Source organism: Myotis nattereri (assembly GCF_964212035.1).
Source record: "Myotis nattereri genome assembly, chromosome: 8".
Classification (NCBI taxonomy): Eukaryota; Metazoa; Chordata; class Mammalia; order Chiroptera; family Vespertilionidae; genus Myotis; species Myotis nattereri.
The window spans coordinates 86,887,071-86,914,508 of NC_138083.1; the positions used below are offsets into that span (position 1 = coordinate 86,887,071).

At 38.8% G+C, this 27,438-nt stretch overlaps 1 protein-coding gene across 1 annotated transcript in view; it reads left to right on the forward strand.

The window, feature by feature from the left end:
• The window catches only part of DCC (DCC netrin 1 receptor), a gene marked incomplete at both ends in the record, with an annotated part of 936,944 nt that overhangs the window by 765,205 nt on the left and 144,301 nt on the right, over positions 1–27,438 (forward strand). Inside the window, one exon of the mRNA XM_081097320.1 lies at positions 18,012–18,153. Within this exon, the coding sequence (XP_080953446.1) occupies positions 18,012–18,153 (142 nt within the window). The remainder of the gene's footprint in view (positions 1–18,011; positions 18,154–27,438) is intronic.

Here is a 27,438-nt window from a genome sequence, read left to right on the forward strand (position 1 = left end):
ACTTGGGACTTTTATGGGCCTAGGATGTCTTCATTTGTAAAATACCTGTTATAAAGGAAATTGAATAGAAAAAAGTTATTTATTATCTTTGGAATTTATTATACCAACATGTTATATAAATATGGAACATTCAAATTTAATTATTTCTGCATGTCAACATCTCTCTACACCTTTTCTACCATCCCCCACTTTCAGACCGATTTTCAAAATGTTCAGATTCTTTGAAGTAAGAAACAACAAAGCAAAGCAGGAGCTCTATTTTAATTTCCAATTTAAGATATAAGATGCACAGACAATAGTATTTAGCCTCATGTTATTGACCATGTTCAGGGAGCCACAAAGACTTCTAATTATCCAAATGCCACTGGGTACAGAATTTAAAGGCCTGCACTGAATGACCCTCGTCATTAATCCTGAAAAAGGAAAATCAATGTGGGTAGAATGTTGGCTGGTGGCTTCTGGTCACTTGCCTTTCCCAGTGATGCCCAGTGGCTGTATCACATGATCTTGCCAGAACTGGCTGATAAACAGGAGAGTAAAAGGAGACACAAAGGAAGGAATCAGAAAGCCAACACTGACCTAATTATTGCAAAGTGAATGTTTCTACAAGTGACCTGCAGGCAGTTCAAGAGTGAGGAAATATTTCTCTTCAAGCACTTCAATATTTCACATGAATCATAAAACTTGAGCAAAAACAATTAAGGATAATTCAGCCAGAATTCATGAATAAGACCAACCTTGAGTTTCAGGAGTAGCGATGTTTACCCGTAGGTTGTCTGCAACATGATAAACAAAGGGTGCCATCTGCTTGGCGGCCGACAAGTGCGTTCTGATTTATTCCAGGGAAGAATTACGTGTCTTTCTTTTTTGTAAGCTTCAGACTCTGTGTCTTCAATTAAGACAGTGGTTTAGGAAGAAAGTGTTTCCTGATTAGATCCAGATGTTTTCATAATATTTCAGGCTAATTTTGAAAGCAAAAACAGTAGATAGTAAGTGCAGATAAAAAATTAAAGGTAGGATATGAAGGTCATGTTTCCTCCATCATTCTCCTCGACTATTTCCTTCACACCAAAAGAAATTGAAAAGAAAAATTAGATCATGAACCAGTATCACAATTGTATGTAACCAGTGTCTGTGAGAAATACATATTTTTCCAATCTGTGGTTTTACAACTCCCCCAAAAAGAAAATTGTACCATGATGATTACTTGCTTGACTTTTACTTAAATTTATTATTCATTAACTTTCGTATAAGTTTTGCCAAAGTTCTGTATAGGCCCACCTTGCTTCATAAGCATCCAGCTCGAGAACATTAGATCCATGTGACCTGCTTACTCTACCCAACCCTCCTCCTGAGACTGTGTTCACGTGTTCCTTTCAGCACTGTCCTCCCCAACACATCCCCATTCCTCCTCCAGGGAGCTCAGGACGTCACCTGGTGGAAGGTATGGAGAACCAGAGTTCAAATAGGGTTTTGGTTTCTTTCACTACAGTTTATTTAATTTTAGGTGCTCACTCTCTTCCTCACAAGTACACTCACACTTTTTAGCATGCTTCTTTTTTTTCCCCTTCAAACTTTTGTTAGATTCCTCAAGAGCTGTCACCCTCCTGTCATTTCTTTCTTTCATCACTGCATGGGTGAGGCAAAATCAGGTTCCTGTAATGCCTTCTAAGCATGACGATAATGCTATTTATATGTTGGTAACAAGGAAAAAAAAGAAAGTACTATGATTTAAAGTAGAATTTTATTAAATCAAGAACTATTCCCATTAAAATGCTTATCCATTAATTCATTCGCCAACTATTTGAGTGTAGTCTAAATGTTAGACATTGTTGACACTAGGAATCCTGTGGCAAGAAAGAGGAAAAAACGTTTATGATCTTAAGTCCTAGGGAGCTAAAAGCACATTAATCAAATAATCAAACAAATAAATGGAAACTTAGAGAACTGTGGTTAGCACTATCAAGAAGAGCGCAGAGCCCATGAAAATATTACATTGATTTCCATTTCATTTTCTTGAGCTTAGGCAAATAGATAAGCATATAAAAGAGTTTTCTGAGTCCTTTTCTAAATTTCATACCTAGTTCAATCACTCATTTATATGCAATAATTCACCAGCCTCCACCTGTGTACCCCCGCTCCCCCCCTTAAAAAAAAAAATACACCCAGTGAAAGCTGGAACCACGTTTGCCATCTAGTTCTGTTCTGTAGGATTCATTTTTAACCAGGAGTTTATTAGAGGTCTTAAACAACTGAGCCCTTTGCAGATGTCTTAGCCCCTGATTGTACCTGACTCTCTACATGTCCTCAAAGGTAGCACCTGAAGCAGTGTAGTGGGACCCAGCTGCTCCAGGCACTGCTGCCTTCTGGAGGCCATATTTAGCCCCATCTGCCACCATCGCTATCTGCAAACGTTTGTAATTACCATGTGTACAGGGCATCGTGCCCATGATGTAGCATAAAAAGGATTATATTCACATCTCTCTGAAATGTACTTCCTCCACACTTAGAGCAAGACCCACAGAAGCTGTATGTTTCTCCACTTTATAAACATATATAAGCTTTTCTTAAATAAAGCCTCAGTTGAGAGGGTTTAGTAGGTATGTATAAGAACTAAAATGAACTGAGAATTTGAAGTCAAGTGATGAAAACATTGGGTTCATTATACTATTCTAATTTTTTGGTGGTACAATTATTTTTGTAACATCTTTACTTAAATAGAATCCACACACGATATAATTCACCCACTTAAAGATACACAGCCATCATCACAATTAATTTTATATTTTAGTCAACCTAGAAAGAAATCCTGTGCCCTTTAGCAGTCACCCTTCATTTTTCTCCTACCTCGCCCCCCTGCATCAGCCACAGACAATCTCTGATCTACTTTCTGCCTCTACGATTTGCCTATTCTGCCCATTTCATATAAATGCAATTCTATATTATTTGGTCTTTTGTGAGAGGCTTCTTTAAAGTAGTATGATGTTTCCAAAGTTCATCTATGTTGTAGCATGTGCTAATACTTCATCCCTTCTTATGGTGAAATAATATTCCATTGTGTGGATATGCCACATGTTGCTTATCCATTCATCAGATGGTGAGCATTTGGCCTGTTTCCACTTTTTTTCTGCTACTATGAATAATGCTGCTATGAACATTTGTGCATAAGGTATTCTAGTTAAAAGTTGACTTAAAACTTTTATATGTGAAATGACTATTTATGTTCTCATTGGGCCTTAAAAGAATAAACTAGTATCTCTTTTGAAAATGACTGTTGATTGGACTGTGATATTTATGATAATAGATGACCAAACTTTTCAATTTCTAAACCATGACTCTTAAATAAAGCAAATTAAAATGGGACTCTATTGTCATCTATGGCTACCTGGGAACTTCATTCTCATTCTCATGGTCTGATGGGTGAAGGCTTATTCTGAACTCCTGCCCCATCTTCTAGGAAAACTGATGAGTTACATTAAAACAATCGTTGGTCAGCTTCTCTCCACATTGTACAATTTAGGGAAAATTCACTAACATAACTTAAAATAAAAATCTTTAAACACATTTTATTGAATTGGCTTCCATCTGAATTTTAATAGACTAATTATTCTGGAATTTTAAAAATTTCCCTTCATAATCCAGTAGTGCTCATAGACTAGTAGATATCTTTTTAAGTAAATCAGCCATAATGTAATCAGTAATTAAAATTATAGCCAACTACAGGTGCTGCTAGTTGTTAATCAATTAGAGCCATAACGATTGCATATCTAATTGAAATACTGATTGGTGTATTGATAGTTACCCACATTTATTTTTTCAAAAGCAAACGACCTCTTACTGTTTTAAAATGGGGATAAGGTGTTGAGAACATGTTGCCATGTACTGTCTGAGTAGCTTTTCTGGACTTCAGTGGGAAATGGACCTCCTCTTTCTGCAGGTGTAAATAACATTGGTAAAGTTGATCTGAATTGACCTGACGGATGGTCAATGGATGAATGAATCTGTGAATTTTAATTGGCTTATTTGCATATTAACAGGCAACATTCTGCAGATGGCTCTGTGGGTCCTGAGTATCTGGCAAATTCGGGGCCTATTACATAGGAATGAAACAGTCATTAAACACTGAGAGAAGCCCTGTTTTGCCAGGAGGCTGCTGTCCCCATCACTGTCAACCTGCTGATCAGTCTATACAGGAATTAATTAGTTCACATATTTATAGCAATTTGGTGGTTAGGATATCTACCTGACAAAGAAAGATTTGACGTTTATTCCTTTTGAAAAATGATTGTTGAAATTTGTAAGACAGGCTAAAGCTTAGAAAGGAACATTTTGCCTATGTCATCATAACTAAAAATCCTTTCATACGTTCTAATCACTGAATCACATCAATGGGAGGCAGCTTAGCAAGCATAAGCAGAGGGCAATATTATTTGCATTTCATGATTCATCAAATATTAACCATCTTTAATTGAAAGGCATAAACTCTGAGTATACAGCCGGAATTTAGTCTCCCTAAAAGAGACCTTCGTATGGGATGTCTACTTAGCTGAACAGATTTCAGTAAGGCCAATCTACCGACAGCATCCCAGAATCCCTCACTGGAAAGCACAAGCATTTCAAGGCCAGTGTGATGGGTGAGTAGGCCTGTCTTCTTGCACCATGCCAGGAACAGAGCAGCAAGCATTTTGGAAGTTTAATGAATAAATGAATAAAGCATGGCAAGTAAATAATAGCAAGATTTGCTTTGGGCATTCATCCAAAGAGAAGAGATCATTAATAATCCAGAAAGTTTTTTAATTATAATTTTAAGAATTAGCAATGTAATTATGAGACCACTGAGCTGACCTGATTATTCAGATGTCAGTGGTGTTTCAGATGTAAGAAGCACAAAAACCTCCTCAGCTGGGCTGCCATAATTCACCTGTTAGACTAAGTTAGAATTTTCAAGTACAGACTGAGATAAGAAGAAGAAATTTGGGGGGAAAAGCACACATTGAAAATGTCACTTGAAGACGCCTCTTTTCTAGAAAATGCGAGTGGGTTTAGGCTGTGTATTCTAGAATTGGGGCTCTGAAAATTTGAGCAAATACCATTTTTATACAAAGTCGCAGGAATGGAAAACAAAAAGACTGCTAATTTATTCTGCCTAGCTGTATGGGATGTCAACTACTGTACGTGACATTATTTTTAATCAATTGACACCTGGACATTTATGGTATGGATGTGAAGTGTAATTAGTAAATTCTATTATTGGGCTATCTTCTGGCATTACCTGAAGATTAGAACTGAGAGCAATTTCTCTTCATCCTTGAAAAATTATTCCACAAACCTTCATTTCCAACAAGAAAGTACCACAAACCCCTTGTGAGTCATGAAGCGGCCAGCTGTTAACGTGAGTTATGTGAATCTGACCTATAATCTCACCTGACATTTGGAACTCAAATATTTTCCCTTATTTCTCCAGCACAATTAAAATATTTAGTCTCACTTCACTTTATGAGACATAAATAGCTATGTAAGTAGTCTGTAATTACTGTACATTGTAACAAATGACCTCATAAATACATTGTAATGTCCCATGTAATTACATGGTAAGTCATGTCTTTGAGATGGCTGCTCTGAGATGGAAAGCCTGCTGGCTTCACAGATTAATTATTTAGGGCCTAATTTGACAGTTCGCTTGAAGACAGGCATCTGTTAAATAGCAGCTTCTGCATTTAAAAAAAAAAAGCTTCATGATAAGATTTTATTTCCTTATATCATACTCATATGTGTGTGTTTACTCCTGAATATTGGACATGTCTAAATTTCAATATACATAAAAGCAAAAAAAAATGGAATTGTTCTGTATAGGATGAGACACATTTATGGTACAATTATATTTCTTCCATCAAATATTAGATAGAGGTTGTTTTGTGACAGTAATTTTAAAGGTCCTAGTTTTATTGGTCTAATGAGATTTTTCAAGTATAAGGTGGTGTAAAACTTACATTTTTATTCTCTTATTGAGCATTGAACAACTTTTAAGATAATGTTTCATTTTTTACCAACCAAGTTGGGGTGCTATGATCATTTTGAATGAGTGCATTATTGCAGCACCCTGAGACCTTGTTATTTTTGATAAATGCCTTTTACCCCATATGAGAAAGAATTTTCATAGGCACAAACCAGCATTTAAACTCATCTCTCTTTGCCTTAGGTTCTTATATATGGTGAAATCAATTATTCTGAAGTTACGCCGTTCACCTACTGCTCAAATAGTATGCTCGTTTTTATTTCACAACAAAAAAGAAATGGGAAATAAGTGGACACTGTATTTCCTGCCTTAAATTATATACACGTCTACTTTCTTGTGCCTTTGGAGGGTGTAATTTTACATATAACTCTCCTGATGTGTTTGTGTGCTGGCTTTAACTCTGTTCCTCCATCAGGCTGTTAGATTGCTTTTAGCAGTTTTGTTTAGTAGAAATGAATAGCCTGAGAAAGGACCTAGTGATCTGAAAGAGTTAATGATCCTCCCTAAACATCTAACTCACATTCAGGGAATGACTTGGGCACTGGAGAATAAAGTCTATTGATACTGACAAATTCTGAAATGTATTACTTGTAAGATCGCTTTATCATGAACTCTAGGGAACAACCAAATTGCTTTATTGTAATGGAATTTTGTCAAAATGTGAATACCCTCTTGAAATTGCATTTTCAGTTTGTAGGACCTAGAAGCAAACAGGCCTGACTACGAGGCTATGCATAGCAAATTATCACATGAAAAAATGCAATTTTAAATCCAGGAATTTATTTACAAAAAAACGATTCTAGGTACAGACCAGTTTTACCTCTTTCTTTTGTTTCCTTTATTTTGCTTTAGGATGAGCTATCCTCTGTGTTTGAGGGTGATTTTCTTGGTTCGTTTAAGAGTATTCAGTTAATTTTTCCTATTTGACCAAGAAAGCCTGGATAGCTGGTAAGATTAATTGATTTTTCTTAAAGTAATAAAGACCATCCATAATTACATATAGGAGTATCAACTCCAATAGAGTTTTGGTAACGAACAGAGAAAGTACTATTTCTAAGGGCCACCCATCAAAAGATGGTGAAATCTGCCATAAAGAACCCACTTTTGTTTACACGTTGCAATGAAGGATTTCTGAGTGGCAAAGAAAGTTGTTTTCTGGGGAAGTGTAATCTAGTTGTGATCATATGAAGTATTCATGAAGTTAGTCTCAATGAGAATCACTCATTCATTTATTTAGTTCTATGTCTTCAGTATTGAATCCCATAAAAAATTGCTTCAGTTTTAAGCATCCATTTGTGTACTTCAAAACAGATGTGCATTCTACTACTAATAATAATAATAAGTACAAAATAAGTACAAAATAAGAGTGTAGAACTTTGTCTTTTGCAGTGTTTTGAAGTTTCTATCCTTTTTCTCATTGATCATCTCTCAACAACTAGGGATGATGGTGCAATGTACAATTGATGCCCTTAGCCAGTGGTTCTCAACCTTCTGGCCCATTTTTTAAAAAAAATATACTTTATTGATTTTTTACAGAGAGGAAGGGAAAGGGATAGAGAGTTAGAAACATCCATGAGAGAGAAACATCCATCAGCTGCCTCCTGCACACCCCCTACTGGGGATGTGCCTGCAACCAAGGTACATGCCCTTGGCCGGAATCGAACCTGGGACTCTTCAGTCCACAGGCCAACGCTCTAGCCACTGAGCCAAACTGGTCAGGGGCCTTCTGGCCCTTTAATTACAATTCCTCATGTTGTGACCCAACCATAAAATTATTTTTTTCGTTGCTACTTCATAACTAATGTTGCTACTGTTATGAATCGTAATGTAAATATCTGATATGCAGGATGGTCTTAGGCAACCCCTGTGAAAGGGTGGGTCGTTCGACCGCCAAAGGGGTCGCGACCCACAGGTTGAGAACCGTTGCCTTAGACAAACAATTCCTAACATCACTTAGCAAGTTAATGAAGAGCTGAGAGTGGAAGAGTATGCTTCCTGAAATCCATCTTATTGTACTTATGGAATATCTTTTATTTGCAGAACATTGTTCTCTCTCTAAACAACAAATCAAAGATGCATGCTAGATGGAACATCTAATAAGATTTTCTAAGCACAAAGCTATAAGAATTAAGGAGATCCTAGTGTATTTCCATGCACCTGAGCCTAGGATTTGAGCTTTATTTAACATTTGGAGTTCATTCTTAAACGACAACTAATATGTATTGTATAGAATGGGCATGTAAGTTTGGGACCAGAGTTGAATTAGTCACATCTCTAGAGAAGATTCTACAGGCCACTCAGCTATTTCCTACGTTTCTCCTAATAGAACTCTGAATGTCATCTTTAAATAACGGAAGAATGCTTGTAAAATGTTACATGATATGTATGCAAAACACTAGCCTAGTAGAATGCCAAATTGTCAGTGTATCCATTGTACTCTTGGCCTCTATAGACAGTGATAGATTGAGGACCTCACAGGGAAGGTTTGGAAACATACTAGGTGTACTGGTTAATAATGGTGGATTTTGTAATCAAAGAAAACACAATAATTTCAAGAGAAACATCAAAAGTGCTTTATTCAAAGAAATGTCCATCGCTAGCTACACATTTCCCCCATCTTTCAGGTAATTTGTGGATACTATCCCAATAGAACTTTTCTTGTTTTGAGGCAAACCATTCAGAGACCCAATTTTCCACTTCTTCATATGTTTTGAAGTGTTGCTCAGAAAGCGCATGTGCCATCGATCGGAACAAGTGGTCATCTGAAGGAGCAAGGTCTGGTGAATATAGCGGGTGGGTTAATACTTCCAAGGCAAGATCTTTTAATGTGTCTTTAACTGGTTTTGAAGTGTGTGATGGTGCGTCATCATGAAGCAAAATTACTTTATGATGTTTTCTGGCACATTCTGGTCATTTCACGATCAAAGCATGGTTCAAATTGATTATTTGTTGTTGGTAGCAATCAGTATTAATGGTTTCACCTGGTTTTAGAAGCTCATAATACACCACACCTTCCTGATCCCACCAAACACAGAGCATTATCTTCTTTCCAAAGCGATTTGGCCTTGAAGTTGATGTTGATGGTTGACCTGGATCAACCGATGATTTTGTGCATTACGAATTCTCAAAATAAATCCACTTTTCATCTCCAGTCACAATTTGATGTAAAAAAGACTTTCTTGCATGTTGTTGAAGCAATATCTTTTACTAATGACTTTTCGGTTTTCCATTTGTGTTTCATTCAGTTGATGTGGCACCCATTTTCCTTCCTTTAAAATCTTTCCCATTGCTTGTAAATGATCGGAAATTGTTTGCTGAGCAATGTTTAATCTTTCTGCAAGTTGTTTTTGAGTCTGACAAGCATCTTCCTCCAATCATGCTTGTAACTGTTGGCCTTCAAACTTTTCCGGTTGCCCTGGACGTTCTTTGTCTTTCACACGGAAATCATCACTTTTAAAGCGTTTAAACCAGCGCTCACAGGGATCTTGAGATGGAGCATGCTCACCATAAGCTTCCCCAAGTATTCAGCAGCACTTTTCTTCAAAATAAAGTAATGAATTAAAACTTCCCTCAAATGCTCCTTTTTTGGCACGAAATTGATATTTTTAAGTGTAAAAATATCTATGATGTGAACACCTTCAGCAAATTTGACATATGAAGTTTTGAAGCTTGCTGTCAATACAACAAAATAGCATACATATCAAATCGCATATATATCAACATATGTGTAACTCCATCTATTGAAAAAAATCCGCCGAAACCGGTTTGGCTCAGTGGATAGAGCGTCGGCCTGCGGACTGAAAGGTCCCAGGTTCGATTCCGGTCAAGGGCATGTACCTTGGTTGTGGGCACATCCCCAGTAGGGAGTGTGCAGGAGGCAGCTGATCGATGTTTCTCTCTCATCGATGTTTCTAACTCTCTATCTCTCTCCCTTCCTCTCGGTAAAAAATCAATAAAATATATCTTTAAAAAAAAAAAGAAAGAAAAAAATCCACATTATTAACTGGTACACCTAGTATTTGACCTTCATTTACTGGTTCAAGTCCCCTGTGCAGCTAAAATGAAGTGGGTTATGTTATGTTATTTGCTTCCCTTTTTATACTTGGAATTGTCAATGTTGAGCTCTCAGAATTTCAACAAACGTGTTGTTAAATAGCAGCTCTCTTTCGATGTTCCTTTTAAATACAGAAGAAAACCACAGTCAGTACACAGAGAAATTTCCCAGCATCAATTTAAATTTAGCCCCATTTAAGTTAGCTAACAAATAAAAAATGGAACATATAAGAAATAGAGCATATTCCAGAAGACATTTCTAACTGTGTGTAATTTTTTCTAATGACATATGCCTCTTGTATGGACCTGAAGATGATAGATCTATGGAGGTGAATGAGTATGACATTCAAAGCCAGTGCCAGGAAAATCGTGCCCCAAATCCAGGAGTAAGTAAGGTAATTAGGGATGTTCCTTTTGGAAGACTGGTCACAGTCTATAGAGGATCAGAGTGATAGATAGTTGTGCTTGGTGAGAGGTGCCATAAAGAGCTCCCAGTGGTGACTCAGAAGGCCAGTAGTTTGGGGCAGTTCAGAGTGTTAGGTTCAGGAAGGCAATTAAGTATTGTGAGAGTAGTCAGCCAGCCTGAGACTGATAAGACTCTAGCTTCTGAGGGAATCAGGCCTGCATGTCTTAGATGTCTTTAATGGACAGGCAGATTAGCATGGCAAAAGCAGAGAAACCCAGCTACTAAACTGGGCCCCAAATCACAGTAGAGCTGCAGTATGTGATTTAAAGTCAAGCAACTTGAGAAATTGTCCCAGTGTGGCTTAACTTATTACATAACCAGAGCAGGATTTTTCCAGAGTAGGTCAAGTCAGGCTCAAGTTCTGGAAAGGAATCCCACTGCACTAACTCTCACGAGACCACCAGGGCAGAGAAAAAGGGAAGCCTATTTTTAAACTAAACAAACCTATTGATTAAGAAATGTTTGTATTATCTCAAAAACATTAAATGAGATTACAACTGGTCAATTTCATTTTTTTTAATAAAACAAAGCAGAGTTCCTTGTCTGAATTTAAGACCGGTTTGTAAAATTTTATTTAAAATAAAATGTTACTCAATCTATACTAATAAAGGGTAATATGTTAATTAAACCAGATAAACTGGATGTCTTCCTGACATCCTTCTGGACAAAGCCACGGTGGCAGGGCCAAAGCAGAGGCAGCTAGGGGTGATGAGGCTGGCAGGGGAGAGTGGTTAGGGGCAATCAGGCAGTCAGGCAGAGGTGGTTAGGAGCGATCAGGCAGGCAGGCAGTTGAGCGGTTAAGAGCCAGCAGTCCCGAGTTGCGAGAGGGATGTCCGACTCCCAGCAGTCAGACTTCCCACAAGTGGTCCCAGATTGGAGAGAGTGCAGGCTGGACTGAGGGAACCCCTCTGTGTACGGATTTTGTGCACCAGGCCTCTAGTTTATATATAACCATAAATTTATTATTTCACAAATGTTTTACTCAAAATTTACATATTACTAGCAGACTTCAGTCTGGAAGCCAGTCAGAATATTTGCTAGCATAGCTTTATGTCATTTTGAGTAACAGTTCTACAGGAACTCAAGAATGCCCATTTCAGCATGCTCCCCAAATTTCTAACTTCACTGATCATAAGAGATTGTATATTTATGATAGTGAGGCAAAAATATGTCAAGTCTGCAAGAATAGTATAAAACTGCAGGAAAAATATAGAGAGACCTTTATAATATCTTACTGACATTTTATCAAATCCATTCCTGGTTAGTATTTTACAGTACATGGATTTATAAAAAGGCAAGACAGTTTTTGGAAATGGTTCACACAGTTTATAAACATAATAGAGTTTAAATTACTGTTTCAGTAGTAAATTAATTTCTATTCCAAGATGAAATTTAATTTGATTTCAGATGATTAATAGAAATATTTACCAAGTACTTAAATAAATGTCAAAGGTTAAATATTAATTGTTGCTACTATATAATTTTTAAATTAAGATATTATTTATTTTAAATTATAAAATTAAAAAATGCCCTTCCCCAGTAACTAGAATATTATCAATATGGATTGCCTTGTTTCCACATCCTCTGTGAATTGCCATTTATTGATGCCAGCAGCAGGTCCAGTGAACTTTTTTTTAAAATGGATTACTTTGAGACAGTCTGGTCCCAGTAAATGCATTTTCATATATTGAGTTGCTTATGCCTGAAACCTTAAGAGTCATTCTTAATGATTGTTCCTCCTTACACTTGACATTTGATACATCACCAAGTCCTGTCAAGTCTACCTCCAAAAATATATTTGATCTCTTCACTTTTTTGCATTTTTCTCATCTCCACCCCATACTAGGGCTTCTTTTTTTTTCTTTTTTAATCCTTGCCTGTAGATGTGTTACTGTTTTTTGGGAAGGGCGAGGGCCAAGAGAGCGAGCGAGAGAGAAACATGTAATTGGTCATTTCTGTACAAGCCATTACCGGGGATTGAACCCAAAACCCAGGTATGTGCCCTGACCAGGAATGGAATCTGCAGCCTTTCAGTGTATGGAACAACACTCCAACCAACTGAGCCACCTGGCTCTTTTATTTTTTTATCAGCCATGCCTGAACTTTCTATTGGATACAATTAGAAATGTGAACAGTGCTCTGTAGAATAAATTGGTCAATACATAATTATGGGAGGAAGGGTGTTTTAAACGTGTTGTTGAGTAGCATCTCTCTTTCAATGTTCCTTTTATATACAGAAGAAAACCACAGTCAGTACACAAATAATTATGTCCACATTCTGAGAGTTGTTACTGTCAATGGCCTTGCCTGCTTCTTTCTACCCTTGTTCACGTTTGCCTTTCTTTACTCACCCCCTCCCCATCTCTTTATCTCTTGGTCTCTCACATTCACCCTCTTTCATTTCCCTTCCTTTTTTTCTTCCTTGAAGTCTTTACAATTCATTGCATAAATATTATGCATCAACACTCTGATGGTATTACCAAGTGTGCTCCCATTGTCTTCTTTAATCCACACAACAATCCTTTGATGTAGAGCTGTTATCCTATATGATAAAAGGCTAATATGCAAATTGACCAAATGGCAGAGCAACTGGCACAACTGAACAACCAAACAACTGGTTGCTATGATATGCGCTGAGCACCAGGGGGCATGTGCAGAACATGGTGGGCATTGGCTGCGGCGGGATGGTGGAGCAGGTGAGGAAGGGCACCAGACCAAGGCTGGAGCCGCCGCTCACATCCACTGCCAGCGCCAGCCCTGCTTGCACCTGCTGCCGGTGCCTGGCGCCAATCCTGGTGACTTGGTGCCATCAGTGGGTGTGAGCGGCAGCTAATTGCCCTGATCTTCCCTGAGGGCTTCTCCATCTTACCCTGCTCCTGAGGGATGATTGGAGCAGCAGCCACCACTTGCACCTGCTGCTGGTGTTGGCCCAATCGCTCTGCGCCATCAGTGGGTGCAAGTGGGGTCAGTGCTGTCAGTGTGTGGGAGTGGTGGGGGTGGGAGCAGGACTGCCTGCAGACAGGGGACTGGGCGCCGTGGTGGGAGGGGCCAGGCAATGGCACAGAGGATGGGCTGAGACCCGCCTCTGTGCCTACAACAGCCTCACAGCTGACAGTTCCTTTCAAGGTGCATGAACTCATGCACTGGGCCCCTAGTCTATATAATAAAAGCCTAACTGACCAGTACGGCAGAATGACCAGAATGACCAGTCGCTATGATGTGTACTGACCACCAGGGGCAGATGCTCAATGCAGGAGTTGCCCCCTGGTGGTCAGTGCACTCTCACAGGGGGAGCAACGCTCAGCCAGAACCCAGGCTCATGGCTGGCGAGCGCAGCAGCGGTAGTGGGAGTCTCTCCCGCCTCTGCAGCAGCCCTAAGGAGCAGTGAGCTAAGCAGTAAGGAGCAGGGAGCAGGTGGGCAATAAGGAACAAGGGGTCTTGGACTGCAAGAGGGATGTCCAACTGCTGGCTTAGTCCCAATCCCCATGAGGAGCGGGCCTAAGTTGGCAGGCAGACATCCCTCAAGGGGTCCCAGACTGCGAGAGGGTGCAGGCCAGGCTGAGGGAAGCCCCTTCCCTCTCCCCCCAGTGCACAAGTTTCGTCTACTGGGCCTCTAGTTAGCTCATATTGCAGATGAGAACGTTGGGGCTTAGAGAGCTTAAGTGGTTCATTACTGATAAGGAGAATGGCTGCTATGGGTGAGACACTGGAGACAGGCGGATCAATTAGTTATGTATGGCAATATTTTGAGCAATGATTAAGGCCTGAACCAGGGCACTGGCAGAGGGAAGGTAAATAAAGACAGCTGGGGTTTATAATAGTGAAAAAAAAGTTCTTCAAAGTGCTGATGGGCACTCTTTAATAAAAGTAGGGCCTTGTTGAAAGCATGTTTCATTCTTCAAGCAACTTTACTTGAGATTCAAGAAGTCATTGGAAGTACAGAACAGAAAGAAGGGGCAGAGTGGAAAACTGATTTTCAATTTAGTTTCAAGATCCTTCAGTTCCTGCCATATTTCAGCCACAGCATCCTTCTTTGCTACAAGGAAATTCTCTCAAATGATGCCCTCCAATTCCCTCTGGGGGAATGCTCTCCAGATAAAACAACTTAAAAATTTTTTAAAGGCTCTTTACAAAGAAACTGAACATGTTTTGAGAGGAGTTTGTCTTCCCCTGTAGTTCCCTCTAGAGCAGCGGTTCTCAACCTATGGGTCGCAACCCCTTTGGCCGTCAAACCACCCTTTCACAGGGGTCGCCTAAGACCATCCTGCATATCAGGTATTTACATTACGAATCATAACAGTTGCAACATTACAGTTATGAAGTAGCAACGAAAATAGTTTTATGGTTGGGTTACAACATGAGGAACTGTATTTAAAGGGCCAGAAGGTTGAGAACCACTGCTCTAGAGAGAGTAAGGCAAAATGTCAGTGTGCGATGGGATATGTGGAATTAAAAAGAGAAGGTTGTGAAATGTAGTTCCTGAAAAAAAAATGGGGCGTTGGGTTTATCAGTTATTGCTTTTTCTGTTTTCTTACTACTCATGTGCACCTAGAGTGAAGGAATAAATTAATGTGGTCCATGAAAAGGATAATACTGTAACCGAATAACCAAGGGGTCCAGGCTGCCTGTCACCACTTGAGCCAATTAAGCAGAGACAGGGCTGAATCCTATATGAGCGTTTATCCCAATAATGCTAGCAGGATGGGAAAACAGGAAGTCATCCACAAAAATCTGCTCTGCCCCTCCCCATAGCCAGCTGCTTATATTGGGTAGATAGACAAAGATTATGTGGGAAAGTAAGAGTTACAGGCATGGGAAAGTAGGCATAGTATAATGGTTACAGGTAACCAGCAATGCAGGCTGGGGCTGGGGGTTGCAGAGGGTGGGTGCCTCCGGGGACTAGATTGTTTCAGTCATGTGGTTGTGACTCTTTCCATAATGATGGGCAGCTCTCGGAAAAGGAGGATGGGCTGCATTCTGATGTTAGCTCCCATGTCCCAGGGCATATAACTCTCAGCCAGGTTAGAATTTGCTTTCTATAATCAGAACATAACGATCACAGTTAATAGAGCATGGTTAATATTTCTTAACTAGAGGCCTGGTGCATGAATATTCATGTGCTGGGGGGAAGAGGGGGTCCCTCGGCCCAGCCTGTGCCTTTTCACAGTCCAGGACCCCTCAGGAAATATCCATCTGGGGAGCGGGCCTAAGCTGGCAGTCAGACATCCCTCTGGCAGCCTGGGAGCCCTCAGGAGATGTCCAGCCTAAGCCATCAGCCGGACATCTTTAGTGCTGTCAAGGAGGTGGGAGAGGCTCCTGCCACTGTTGCTGCGCTCGCAGTCATCAGCCTGGCTTGTGGCTGAGCAGAGCTCCCCCTGTGGAAGCACACTGACCACCAGGGGGTAGCTCCTGTGGAGCATCTGCCCCCTGATGGTCAGTGTGCATCATAGCAACCAGTCATTCCCAGTTGTTCCATCTTTAGGGTCAATTTGCATATTACCCTTTTAATATATAGGATAATAGCTAGTCACCAATATTCTCTTTCTGCCCCTAACAACACTGTATCATCAAATTGGATGGAACTATCTCAAACAGGAATAAAGGCCAATGAGACATTTCCTTTTAAATCAATAAACCTGACTGCTCTCCACAATGCAATTTGTAAGAGAATTCAATTTTTATACTAACCAAAGAGGGGATGGAGGAATTTGGAGAAACTCAGTTTTACATTTTTTTTCTGTTTTTACAAATCTGAAAAAAAAAATGAAATTAATCCTTGATTCACTGTAACAGTGAGAAGGATTAATTTCTCCCTCTCAAGTAATGAAAGGACCAAAAGTCAAGTCACAGCTACTAGAATTGATATTTCAAAAGTCAAAGGTCATGTGTTAAGTACTTTTAATAAAAATCATTACCAGACTGGCCCATGAAGACTAGGTCATGTTACAAGAATGTCCCCATAGCAGTGACAGCTGTAGGTGGCTTGGTGAGGGAAGGGCAATGAGTGTAAGCTACTGAGCACTAGCAGAAGAGATCTCATACAGAAAAGAAATGCATTAGACCATTCAATAGGAAAGAATAGCTGAACACTTTCATTTAACTTCCCCAAGCAACATTCCTTGGGTCATCTAGCTATATCATGTGCAGAAGAATTTGCACAGAAAGAATTTGAGCATCAAAGGTTTTGCAGTCTACTTGTGTTTGCTTGAAATCAGTAAGAAAGCATAAAAGATGTTAATAAATTTAGCTTCTACCCACATATGAGGATGAATAGTATTATTACTTCCAAAGCTAAATAATAAACACTGAGAGACGTTACCCTTTGGTATGTAGAGCGTATAACTGATCCTATTAATTAGTTGCTGTAGGCATTGATATTGAGGTATCAGCTATGTGTGCATAATTTATACAATCACTGGAAATCCCCAAATGTGATAAAGAAAATTATTTATGTGAAAAACTATTTCTCATGTGATCATTAGTATAATTAAGATCTTCAAGCTTATCAAGTGATTTACAAGTACTTGGTAGACATACTAAGCATAATTAGTCTCTCTTTTTCAATATATGCGTTGAAATTAAGGACATTTATGAGAAAAAGAGAGGTAACTCAGCAACACCATAGCAAAGCATTAACTAGTAATCATAAAGTTTTACCTCTGGATCTAAGGTTTAATCTCTTCACATGTATTTTCATTTCCTATTTGAAATTCATTTTGACTTTTCGAAAAATAAGCTTGTAGTCTTTGGAAAATGATGCTTATTGATTTTCCAAGGGCTACTTATGGGAAGGCCTATTGGATAGCTTAAAATCTAATATCAATTCAGTTTTATTTCTTTCAAGAATATTTTATAGGAGAATTTAGATGATTAGAATTGGCAAGTAGACACCCTATAATTATTTATTTTAGTATGAATGGATAAACATATGTTAGAATCAACAGTTGGGTAATCTTCCAATGACGGTACAAGGTGACTCTGGCCCCATTCATTTTACTCTGTACCTCAATTTCATTTTTTGTAAAATTGTTAAATAATGATAATATCTGCTATTACTACCTTGGAGCACTGAAAAATAAAAATAGAAGGTATACTTCTTCATCAAATCTGGTTTTCTTAAACACATGAGAGCAAAGAACATGTCCACACACATGAATGTGGCGGGGGTAATAAGGGATGGACGATTCTGTATTATAGCTGAGTTCTTTGGGAGCCACAGACAATATATCATTATTTTTTATTCATTAGTTTATCTCCCAAAGAACGTAGTCGATCAAATGAAGTGCATTTTTGTCAAAATTAAACAAATAGGAATACTGCCAAATTGTACGAATGCACTGAATCTGGTTCTAAGGGGCAACCCCCAGCACTTCTGGCCTCTCAGCTTTATACTTACTGGTAGGTTCGGGTCATTTCCTTGACCCTGTTCTGCCGTCCATCCTGTCTCTGTTTGAATTTGCATCTGTTATTTTTCAGAGTATCAAAGTGAGCTGGCTGCCTCCTCCATCCGGAACACAAAATGGATTTATTACCGGCTATAAAATTCGACACAGGAAGACGACCCGCAGGGGCGAGATGGAAACACTGGAGCCAAACAACCTCTGGTACCTGTTCACAGGTCAGTGTTCACACGGCGCAGTCTTACAGGTTTTTGATGAATTAAATGCTTTGGGAATAGAATACATTCTCACTTCAAGGGAACATTTTTTTTCCTGGCAGGTGACATTTGTTGGTGTGAACAAGAATAACCTCTATATTTTGAACTTGGTATTTTCTATAATGTTTTCCCTATATATTTTATTTCTGGATCATCATCTTAATAAGTGTATCATATATTTTTTTAAATCTATTTTAGTTTCTCAGCATTGCTGATTTAACATAGCACCTAAATATAGCAACTTCTAAACTTTTAGCTAATAACTAAATGGTTCCAAGTTTAAGCCACTTTGGTCTCACTTCCCCCAATCTCCTGGGCGGTAATGGTGCTGGAAAATGGAAAGAAGGGTTAGCTTGGGGAATAAATAGATAGATTGTTCTACATTTCATAGATATCAAGGTAAATTCACTTTTATAGCAATATTGGTAGAACTCTTGATAGGTCAAATTTCTCTATGAAAACTGGACCCAGTTTTCAGGTAGTAGAGGATTATTTTTAATGAAATTAATAATTATATGTTTACTTTAGCTATTGTCATACAATGCTAGTCTAGTTTCTTTCCTAGAACACAGAGGTTGAGGCAGGCTTTCAAAAATAAGGCCTTTGGGGGGGCGGGGGGGGGGGGCGCAAGTCCAGGAAAACAAGAGTGAGGGGCCAAGGGAAGGGAGCCAGGGCAGAAGGGAAATCAGATCATGGAGGCATGTTATTGAGCTGGCCACACGTTTAGGACAAATACAGAGCTTGCTTGGCCTCATATGGTGTCTCTTGAGAGACTGTGAGCTCACAGCCAATGGCTGGATGGGAAGTGTGAGCAGTTTCTCTCTTTCCGATCATTAGTCAAAATCCACTGACAGATTGGATTTTGGACCTACACACAGCTCCCTGGGATGCCAGAGCTCCAGGGTGTGTGCAAACATGGAATTCTCCTTGTCAGTCAGCACTTATGTGAGGGTAGATGGGTCTGGTGTAGCAGCAATACTCAGGCCCTGATAACACTGAGAGTGTAAATTTTGCCTACTAGCTTGAGAAGCAAAGCAAATCACAGTGGCTCATGGCAAGGATTGGTGAGTGAAGTTGAGCCAATCTGAGATGGGACAGAAACTGTGCCTAGGACACTATACACACTAAAACCCATAACTTACAGCTAATGCAGAAGTAAACTGTTACTGCAGAGGAGAAGAAAGAAAGTAACCCTTTATTTATTCCCTTTTCTGTGGTAAGTAATCGGTAAATTTCCCCTTGCAATCACAGTACAGGTGCACATCCCACATGAGCATGCATACACACACACACGCACACGCACACGCACACGCACACGCACACGCACATTTTAAGATCGTATTCAGCCTACAGTCTTAAAATTGATAGAAATCTGTTTTTCCCCCTCAGGTTGTTTGGTTTTTATGCCTATAACATTTTAGCATAATAATGAGAGCGCTTCCAAGGTAGATTGCCAAAAAGTGTATTATTTGTTTTATATCTGGACAAAATCTCTCAGGGAGGTATTGTTAACTCTAAGTGGAAGTCATGGTACTCTACTGTACATTTAAAAAGCTTAGGAAAAGCCAAGAACCTATGCCTTTTTCTCTGATGAAATGATCAGAAGTAGGTAAAAATAATTGAAGTTGAAGTGAGGCAGATGTGTTCTTTATTATTTTGAATAGAACATGTAGTATCCTTTGGAAGAAATCACAAAATTTTAAATTCTTACTGAAAATTTTTAGTATAATTCCTAAGATTTATGTTTGTCCAGAAGAAAGACTCTAAGGATAATTTAATGGAAGCCTTATATTTTAATAGATATGGGCACTTGAAGCCCTGAAACTTTTTTTAATCAATGCGTTTTTTCCCTCAAATGAGAGATTAAATACAAAAAATAAAGTTCTTTTTATAAAATAATTAATTTAATTATGAGCATTCCAATAGAAAAACTAAGGATTGGATATTCAATTTACAGAACTATAAATGCCGAATAAGCATGATGAAATGTTCAATCTTATTGGTAGAGAAATATAAATTACAACAAAAACGAGTTAGCATTTTCCTTTTGATTAGTTATAAAGGTAAAAATGAATGATGATACCCTTTTCTGGAAAGCATATAAGAGAAATACGAGCTTTCATATACTGCTTGTGGGACATAAAATTTCTAGAATATTTCTGGAAGCAATGTGCATATGTTATATACAGATGTATATACGTATGTACGTGTGTGTGTGTGTGTGTGTGTGTGTGTTTAAGAATACATTTTAGGTTTCCAACTTCTAGCAGTTTGTTCCAATTCAATAATCATATTTTTGCAAAGTTTTTTACTCCAAGAATGATTAACTCTTTGCACTGTTACTTTAATAACAAATAATAAAAAAGATCCTAAACATCCATTTATAGACAGCTAACTAGAAATTTCAGACATAATCATATGATGGAGTATTGTACATCTATTGAAAATGAAATAATATAAAAATACTAAATTATATATTAAATATTTAAAACATATCACTAACTTAGTTTTCAATCAGTATTAATATAAGCCCATATTTATAAACCAAAAAAATGAAATCATTGGAAAATATTTAGAATAATAGATATCAAATATTAATAGTGATTGCTTCTAACTTTTATAACAATAAAATATGTATTTTTAATTGCATATGTAAAGTGTAAAACAAAAGGTCAAGACTCTAGTGTCATATTGCAACTTTTGGTTACAAAAATTGAACATTTCCTCCCACTATAGCTAAGTGTACTCCCACTGGACAGCTAAGAAGTGAGTGGGCCCAGAAAATAAGTGTGGAACAGTAGCCACGTGGCCAAAAGAACTTGCTGCTGTGACGTTTTTAGTATTTGTGCAATATTTTTTGCAAATGGAAAGTGTCACATTAAACTCAGTAACATCAAATCAAGATTCAGACTCCCTAGATAGACAAACATAAAGGATTTTCTTTCTACAGAAGGTATAATCATTTTTTTCACTTGTATTTCTTCCTTTATTTTTTCTTTATTGATTAAGGTATTACATATGTGCCCTGCCGGGAGCCGGTCCATCCTTGCTGTTTCAAAGGACCTGGCATATATGGCATACTGTTCATAATATGTTTGTTCACCTTCTTGGCACTATGTGTTTTAACCAAGGTCTCTGAGAAAGGTTGCTTCCCCAGGTAGGGATTTTCCCCTGATTTTAGGGAGGGAATAAAACCTCTTAACTAAGTGCCAGGCGGGTAATTAATCACTTTAACTATGAACAATCATGCTTAAGCTACATAATCTTTACTCCCTGGAATGGAGATAAGAAACGCCCTAACCTTTGTAATAGAGATTGATAGGATTGAATCAACTGGTATAAATACAGATGTAATAAGTCAGAACTGAGGAGAGACAGAAAGAAGACAGAACCTACACGGAACCTAGAGACAGAAGAACTTCGCTGGAGAGAACATGGCAAAAGATCCTGGACTGAACCTGACTACAGAAATTGGCAAGAGAACCTGACTAGAACCTGGTGACTGAACCTGGCTGGAGAACCTGGACAGAACCTGGCTGGAGAACATAGTGAGGGAACATGGCTACAGAACCTGGCTGGAGAACCTGGAGAACCTAGCAAGAGAACATGGACACAGAACCTGGCTGGAGAACCTAGCGAGGGAACATGGCTACAGAACCTGGCTGGAGAACCTGGAGAACCTGGCTGGAGAACCTAGCAAGAGACCATGGACACAGAACCTGGCTGGAGGTCCTAAGCAGAACCTCTCTGGAGATCGAGACCAGAACTTCGCTGGAGATCCTGGCTAGAGATCCTGGCTGGGCTGCTGATCAACTGAATGCTGTCTCCGCGTCATTCCTTCTTCGCCAACTCCGTCCACACCTTTGGGGACCCCTGGACCTGCTGGACCCCGGCAGTGCCCTTATCCCCCATGCCCCCCCCTCATGCCCTCACCCCCCTGGTGTCTGTGTCCATTGGTTAGGCTTATATGCATGCTTACAAGTCCTTTGGTTGATCTCTCCCCCTTACCCCCACCCACCCCTACCTTCCCTCTGAGGTTTGACAGTCTGATCTATGCTTCTCTGTCTCTGGATCTGTTTTTGTTCATCAGTTTATGTTGTTCATTATATTCCACAAATGAGTGAGATCATGTGATATTTATCTTTCTCTGACTGGCTTATTTCGCTTAGCATAATGCTCTCCAGTTCCATCCAGGCTGTTGCAAATGGTAAGAATTCCTTCTTTTTTTACCACAGCGTAGTATTCCATTGTGTAGATGTACCACAGTTTTTTAATCCACTCATCTGCTGATGGGCACTTAGGACTTAAACATAAGACGGGAAACCATAAAAAATATTAGAGGAATCCACAGGCAGCAAAATCTCAGACATATGCCGAAGCTATATCTTCACCAATACAGCTCCTAGGGCAATGAAAACTAAAGAGAAAATAAACAAATGGGACTACATCAAAATAAAAAGCTTCTGCACAGCAAAAGAAACAATCAACAAAACAACAAGAAAGCCCACTGCATGGGAGAACATATTTGCCAATGTTATCACCAATAAGAGTTTAATCTCCAACATTTACAGGGAACTCATACAACTTAACAAAAGAAAGATAAACCCAATAAAAAAAATGGGAAACGGAACTAAATAGATACTTTTTGAAAGAGGACATAAGAAAGGCCAAGAGTTATAAAAAACAAGCTCACAGTCACTAATTATCCGAGAGATGCAAGTCAAAACAATGATGCAATACCACCTCACACCTGTCAGAATGGCTATCATCAACAAAGCAACAAATGACAAGTGCTGGCAAGGATGTGGAGAAAAAGGAACCCTCGTGCACCGCTGGTGGGAATGCAGACTGGTGCAGCCACTGTGGAGAACAGTATGGAGTTTCCTCAAAAAACTAAAAACGGATCTCCCATTTGACCCAGTGATCCCACTTGTAGGAATATATCCCAAGAAACCAGAAACATCAATGAAAAAGGATATATGCACCCCTATGTTCATAGCAGCACAATTTACCATAGCTAATCATTTTTTAAAAATGATTATACAGAGAACAGCAAGCATAAGCCTTTTCACTACCAAAGACCCTATATTAGTCCTAGGGCTGACATAATAAATTACCACAAACGTCGTAGCTTAAAACAGATTTTTTTTTTCCTTTCAGTTCAGGAAGTGAGAAGTTAAAAATCAGTGCATCAGCAGGATTGGTTCCTTTTGGAGGTAATGAGAGAGCATTCGTCCCACGTTTCTCTCCTAACCTCCAGGGGTTGCTGGCAGTCCTTGACATTCTTTGGCTTATAGGTGCATTGCTCAAAGATTTGCCTCCATTTCTGCAGGCCTTCCTCTGTGTGTCTCCATGGCCTCTTCTCTTCTCATAAGGACTCCAGTCATGGTCTATATCCCACCATAAATCCAGGATGATTTCATCTTGAAATATTTTAAATCTGTTTGTATTGAATTTTAGAGAGAGAGGAAGGAAGAGGGAGAGAGAAACATTTATCAGTTGCCTCCTGTATACCCCCGACTGGGATCAAACCTGCAACCTGGGTCTGTGCCCTGACCAGGAATTGAACCAGTGACCTTTAGATGTCTGGGATGACACTCAACCAACTGAGCTTCGCCAGCCAGGGCTTTTTAATTTTTAGAGAGAGAAAGGGAGAGGGGCAAAGAGACTCACCTTGAAATCTTGAACTTATTATCTCTGCAGGGGTCCTATTTTCAAGGAAGGTCACATTCTCATGTTCAGGGGGACACTATTCAACTCACCAGAGACACCTCCTATCATTTTTCTCTCAAGGACAATTATTGTGAATTGCATCCTCTCATAAACGTTGTTTATTCAAAAATAAATAATTTAGTCCCACATGTTTTATTCATCTAAAATATGTGTGACAATCAGAGCTTCACATCAACATGACATAACCCATCACCACTCTGGTTTAATATCATTCCAGCTTATGGCAAAGAAGTAGCTCAACTTGTTACTGGACTAGCTCACAAATGCTTGCTTTCATTTGCATAGCTTTGCAGGAATCTCGACTCCAAATTTGAAGCCTTCATTCATACTGTTCTTTCTTCCTTTTGATACTTATAAAATGCAAACATCACCTGAGCAGTTATATTTAAAACTGTAACTGATGTTTATTGCAAAAAAATCCGCACAAGTGCCAGTTTTAATTTGAAGCAAAGAAATAAAAAAAGAGCCAGAAAATAGCCTTGTGCCCTGAAAACATTAAAAACAAGTTTTACAAACCATTTGCCTTCTCTTCCTCTGCTATGTGGATTGGCTTCCCTTGTGCCTGCTGCATTTCTAGATGTTGTGGAAATATCTTCAATGCTGCAAAGCGTGGAGAAGTCAGCACGGAACTTACACTGGTAGATTGTCTGTGGTTTTCACTTGTCCCCAGGATATAGTTAATAACTTACTCACTTTCTAGTAAGCAGAGTAATTGATTTTTCTATGGTGATCTACAACACTTTAAAATGTACAGGATTTGACCCCATATTTTCAATACCTGTAAGACACGTGGATCTATTGATTTGGCTGTTAGAAAATTGGAAATGCCAGATGTTTCATTTGATGATATAAATAAATATTCAGGTATAGACACGCAAACACTTTTTTGTACAAACCTCTGTGTGTTATACAGGTGTGTGTTGTTGTTGTTGTGTGTTTTGCTAGGAGAATGAGACATCTGCAATAACAAAGTAATTCCGAGTTATAACAAGGATTTTAAACCACAATGATGAGTTTATTGTGGAAAGCCCTGTCAACTATATTTTAAAATGCTGTTTTTAATTTTTGAGAGCTCTTCAGAAAAGCTTGTTTGGGATTGAGTTCAGGAGTTTTCTTGTGTTTCATGGCTGAGATAGAATAAACAATGATAAACACACATTGATACTTCAAGGACTGAAAAACTAAAACAATAGCATAGACATTTTATAACAAGGTTAACATTAGGAGAATAAAGGGGGATCATATTGTTTGAATAATATACCGTCTCTTGCCATAAGCTCTAAGAAATGAGAAATAGAACAAAAGAATTACAAAGCTTGAAGGAGCTTAGTATTGTTGGAGATAGAAATAGGCAGAAGGCAATCAGCTTTCGACAGTGAAATATTGTTACAGCTAAGAAAAGAATTGCTACCTACACCATACATTTTTTTTTAGAATTAAATTATAGTTAGAAGCAGCTGAGTAACACATATACGCGCGCACGCGCAGACACACACACACACACACACACACACACACACACACACACAGATTGGAGCCTGAACTAACCAAAGCAGGAACTATACCATTTATCTCACCTATTCCCCTTGTTTTACAGAAAAGGTAGCAGAGGCCCACAGCCTGACATTGCTAACATTTGTTTACTAGTTAAACTGATGAGCCCAACTAAATGACAGGTGTCCTGACTCCTGGTTACATGCAGCCTGTGCTATACAATGTTGTTGTCTTTAGCTCCCTAGATGACTGGCTGTTATATGAAACTGTAGAGGATTATTAATATTAAAATATTTCAAACATTTACGCACTAATACCAACATTAACTTTGAAAGCAGAAACTACGCTGAAAACAGTAGAGAGGTTCCTCAAAATATTAAAAATAGAACTGCCGATTAAAAATCGAACTGCCCTAACCGGTTTGGCTCAGTGGCTAGAGCGTCAGCCTGCGGACTGAAAGGTCCCGGGTTTGATTCCAGTCAAGAGCATGTACCTTGGTTGCAGGCACATCCCCGATGGGGGGTGTGCAGGAGGCAGCTGATTGATGTTTCTCTCTCATCGATGTTTCTAACTCTCTATCCCTCTCCCTTCCTCTCTTTAAGAAATCAATAAAAAGTATTTTAAAAAAATAAAAAATAAAAAAAAATAAAACTCGAACTGCCAATGACCCAGCAATCCCACATCTGGGAATACATCAAAGGAATTGAAATCCGTATCTGGAAAGGATACTGCACGTCCAGGCTCACTGCAGCATTATTCACAATAGCCGAGATAAAGAACTAACCCAAATGTCCACTGACAAAGGAGGCTTTTAGTGTGGTATCTCCATACAATGGAATAGTCTTCAGCCTTTAAAAGCAAGGAAATCCTGCCATTTGCGACAACATAGAAAACATGCTAAGTGAAATCAGTCAGTCACAGAAGGACAAATACTGCATGATTCTACCTACATGAGGTATAGTGTCAAACTCATAGAAGCAGAGCATAGAATGCCAGGGACAAGGGAGAGAGTACATGAGAAGTTGTTCAGTGGGTATAAAGTGACAATTATGCAAGTTGTGTAAGTTGTAGAGGTCTGTGTTACACCATAGTGCCTACAGTCAACAATACTGTATTGTGCACTTAAAACTCATTAAGAAGGTTTCAGATATTAACAAATAGCAGATAACCAAAGGACAAAACATGGTGAGCAATGAGCCTCCGTGAGGCATGACAAAGATCTTATGTTCAAAACTATGTGTTTGCCACCTTCCTGATGATGTTGGGTATTTTATCATTATATAGTTTCGTCGTGTGTTAGTGAATCTTTCAATAGTTGTTTTACATGTGTGCCTTTCATGTGTCAGGCTGGGTTCTGTAGATATACAGTTAAAATACCAATAATAACAAAAACCACAGTACCAACACCATTCTCGGGCCATGTCTTCATGGAGCTTCAGTCTATTTTATAAAATCAGAAGTCCTTAACAGGACATTTTGTGTTATAGATACCTTTGTGTGGGCGAGTTAATCAAGTTGTCTTCTCTAATGGTACTATTTATTGATAGCAATTGTCCCTTGACATTAAGAAGTCCATCCAATCCATCACTTAAAACACTATCTCCTCTGAGTAGTAAGTTATACTTCCCCTTAATACCAACATGTGTTCATTCTCCTATGCAAAAATCTGCAAATGCATAATGTTGTACATTATATAAGCCTCATTTCCTTAGTAGTGTACTTTCTTTATGAATTTACCTTGGCACTAAATGTGTGCCATGTGTGATTAATGAAAAAAAGCAAAGAGGGATTATATCTTTATCTTTATCAGGCTTGTTCAACACCTTGAGATTTAAGGACTTGTCAATTTCAACTGAGTCCTCAACATCTCAAAAAAGTCACGAGTTCCTTTGACAGATGTCATCTGTTTTACAGTAATTTGTTGTGTTAATGAGCTACTAGCGATTCAGCTAAAAGGAAAATTATTTACATACAAAATTAACACATATCACACTAATGATCCATGGGCTCTCTCATCTA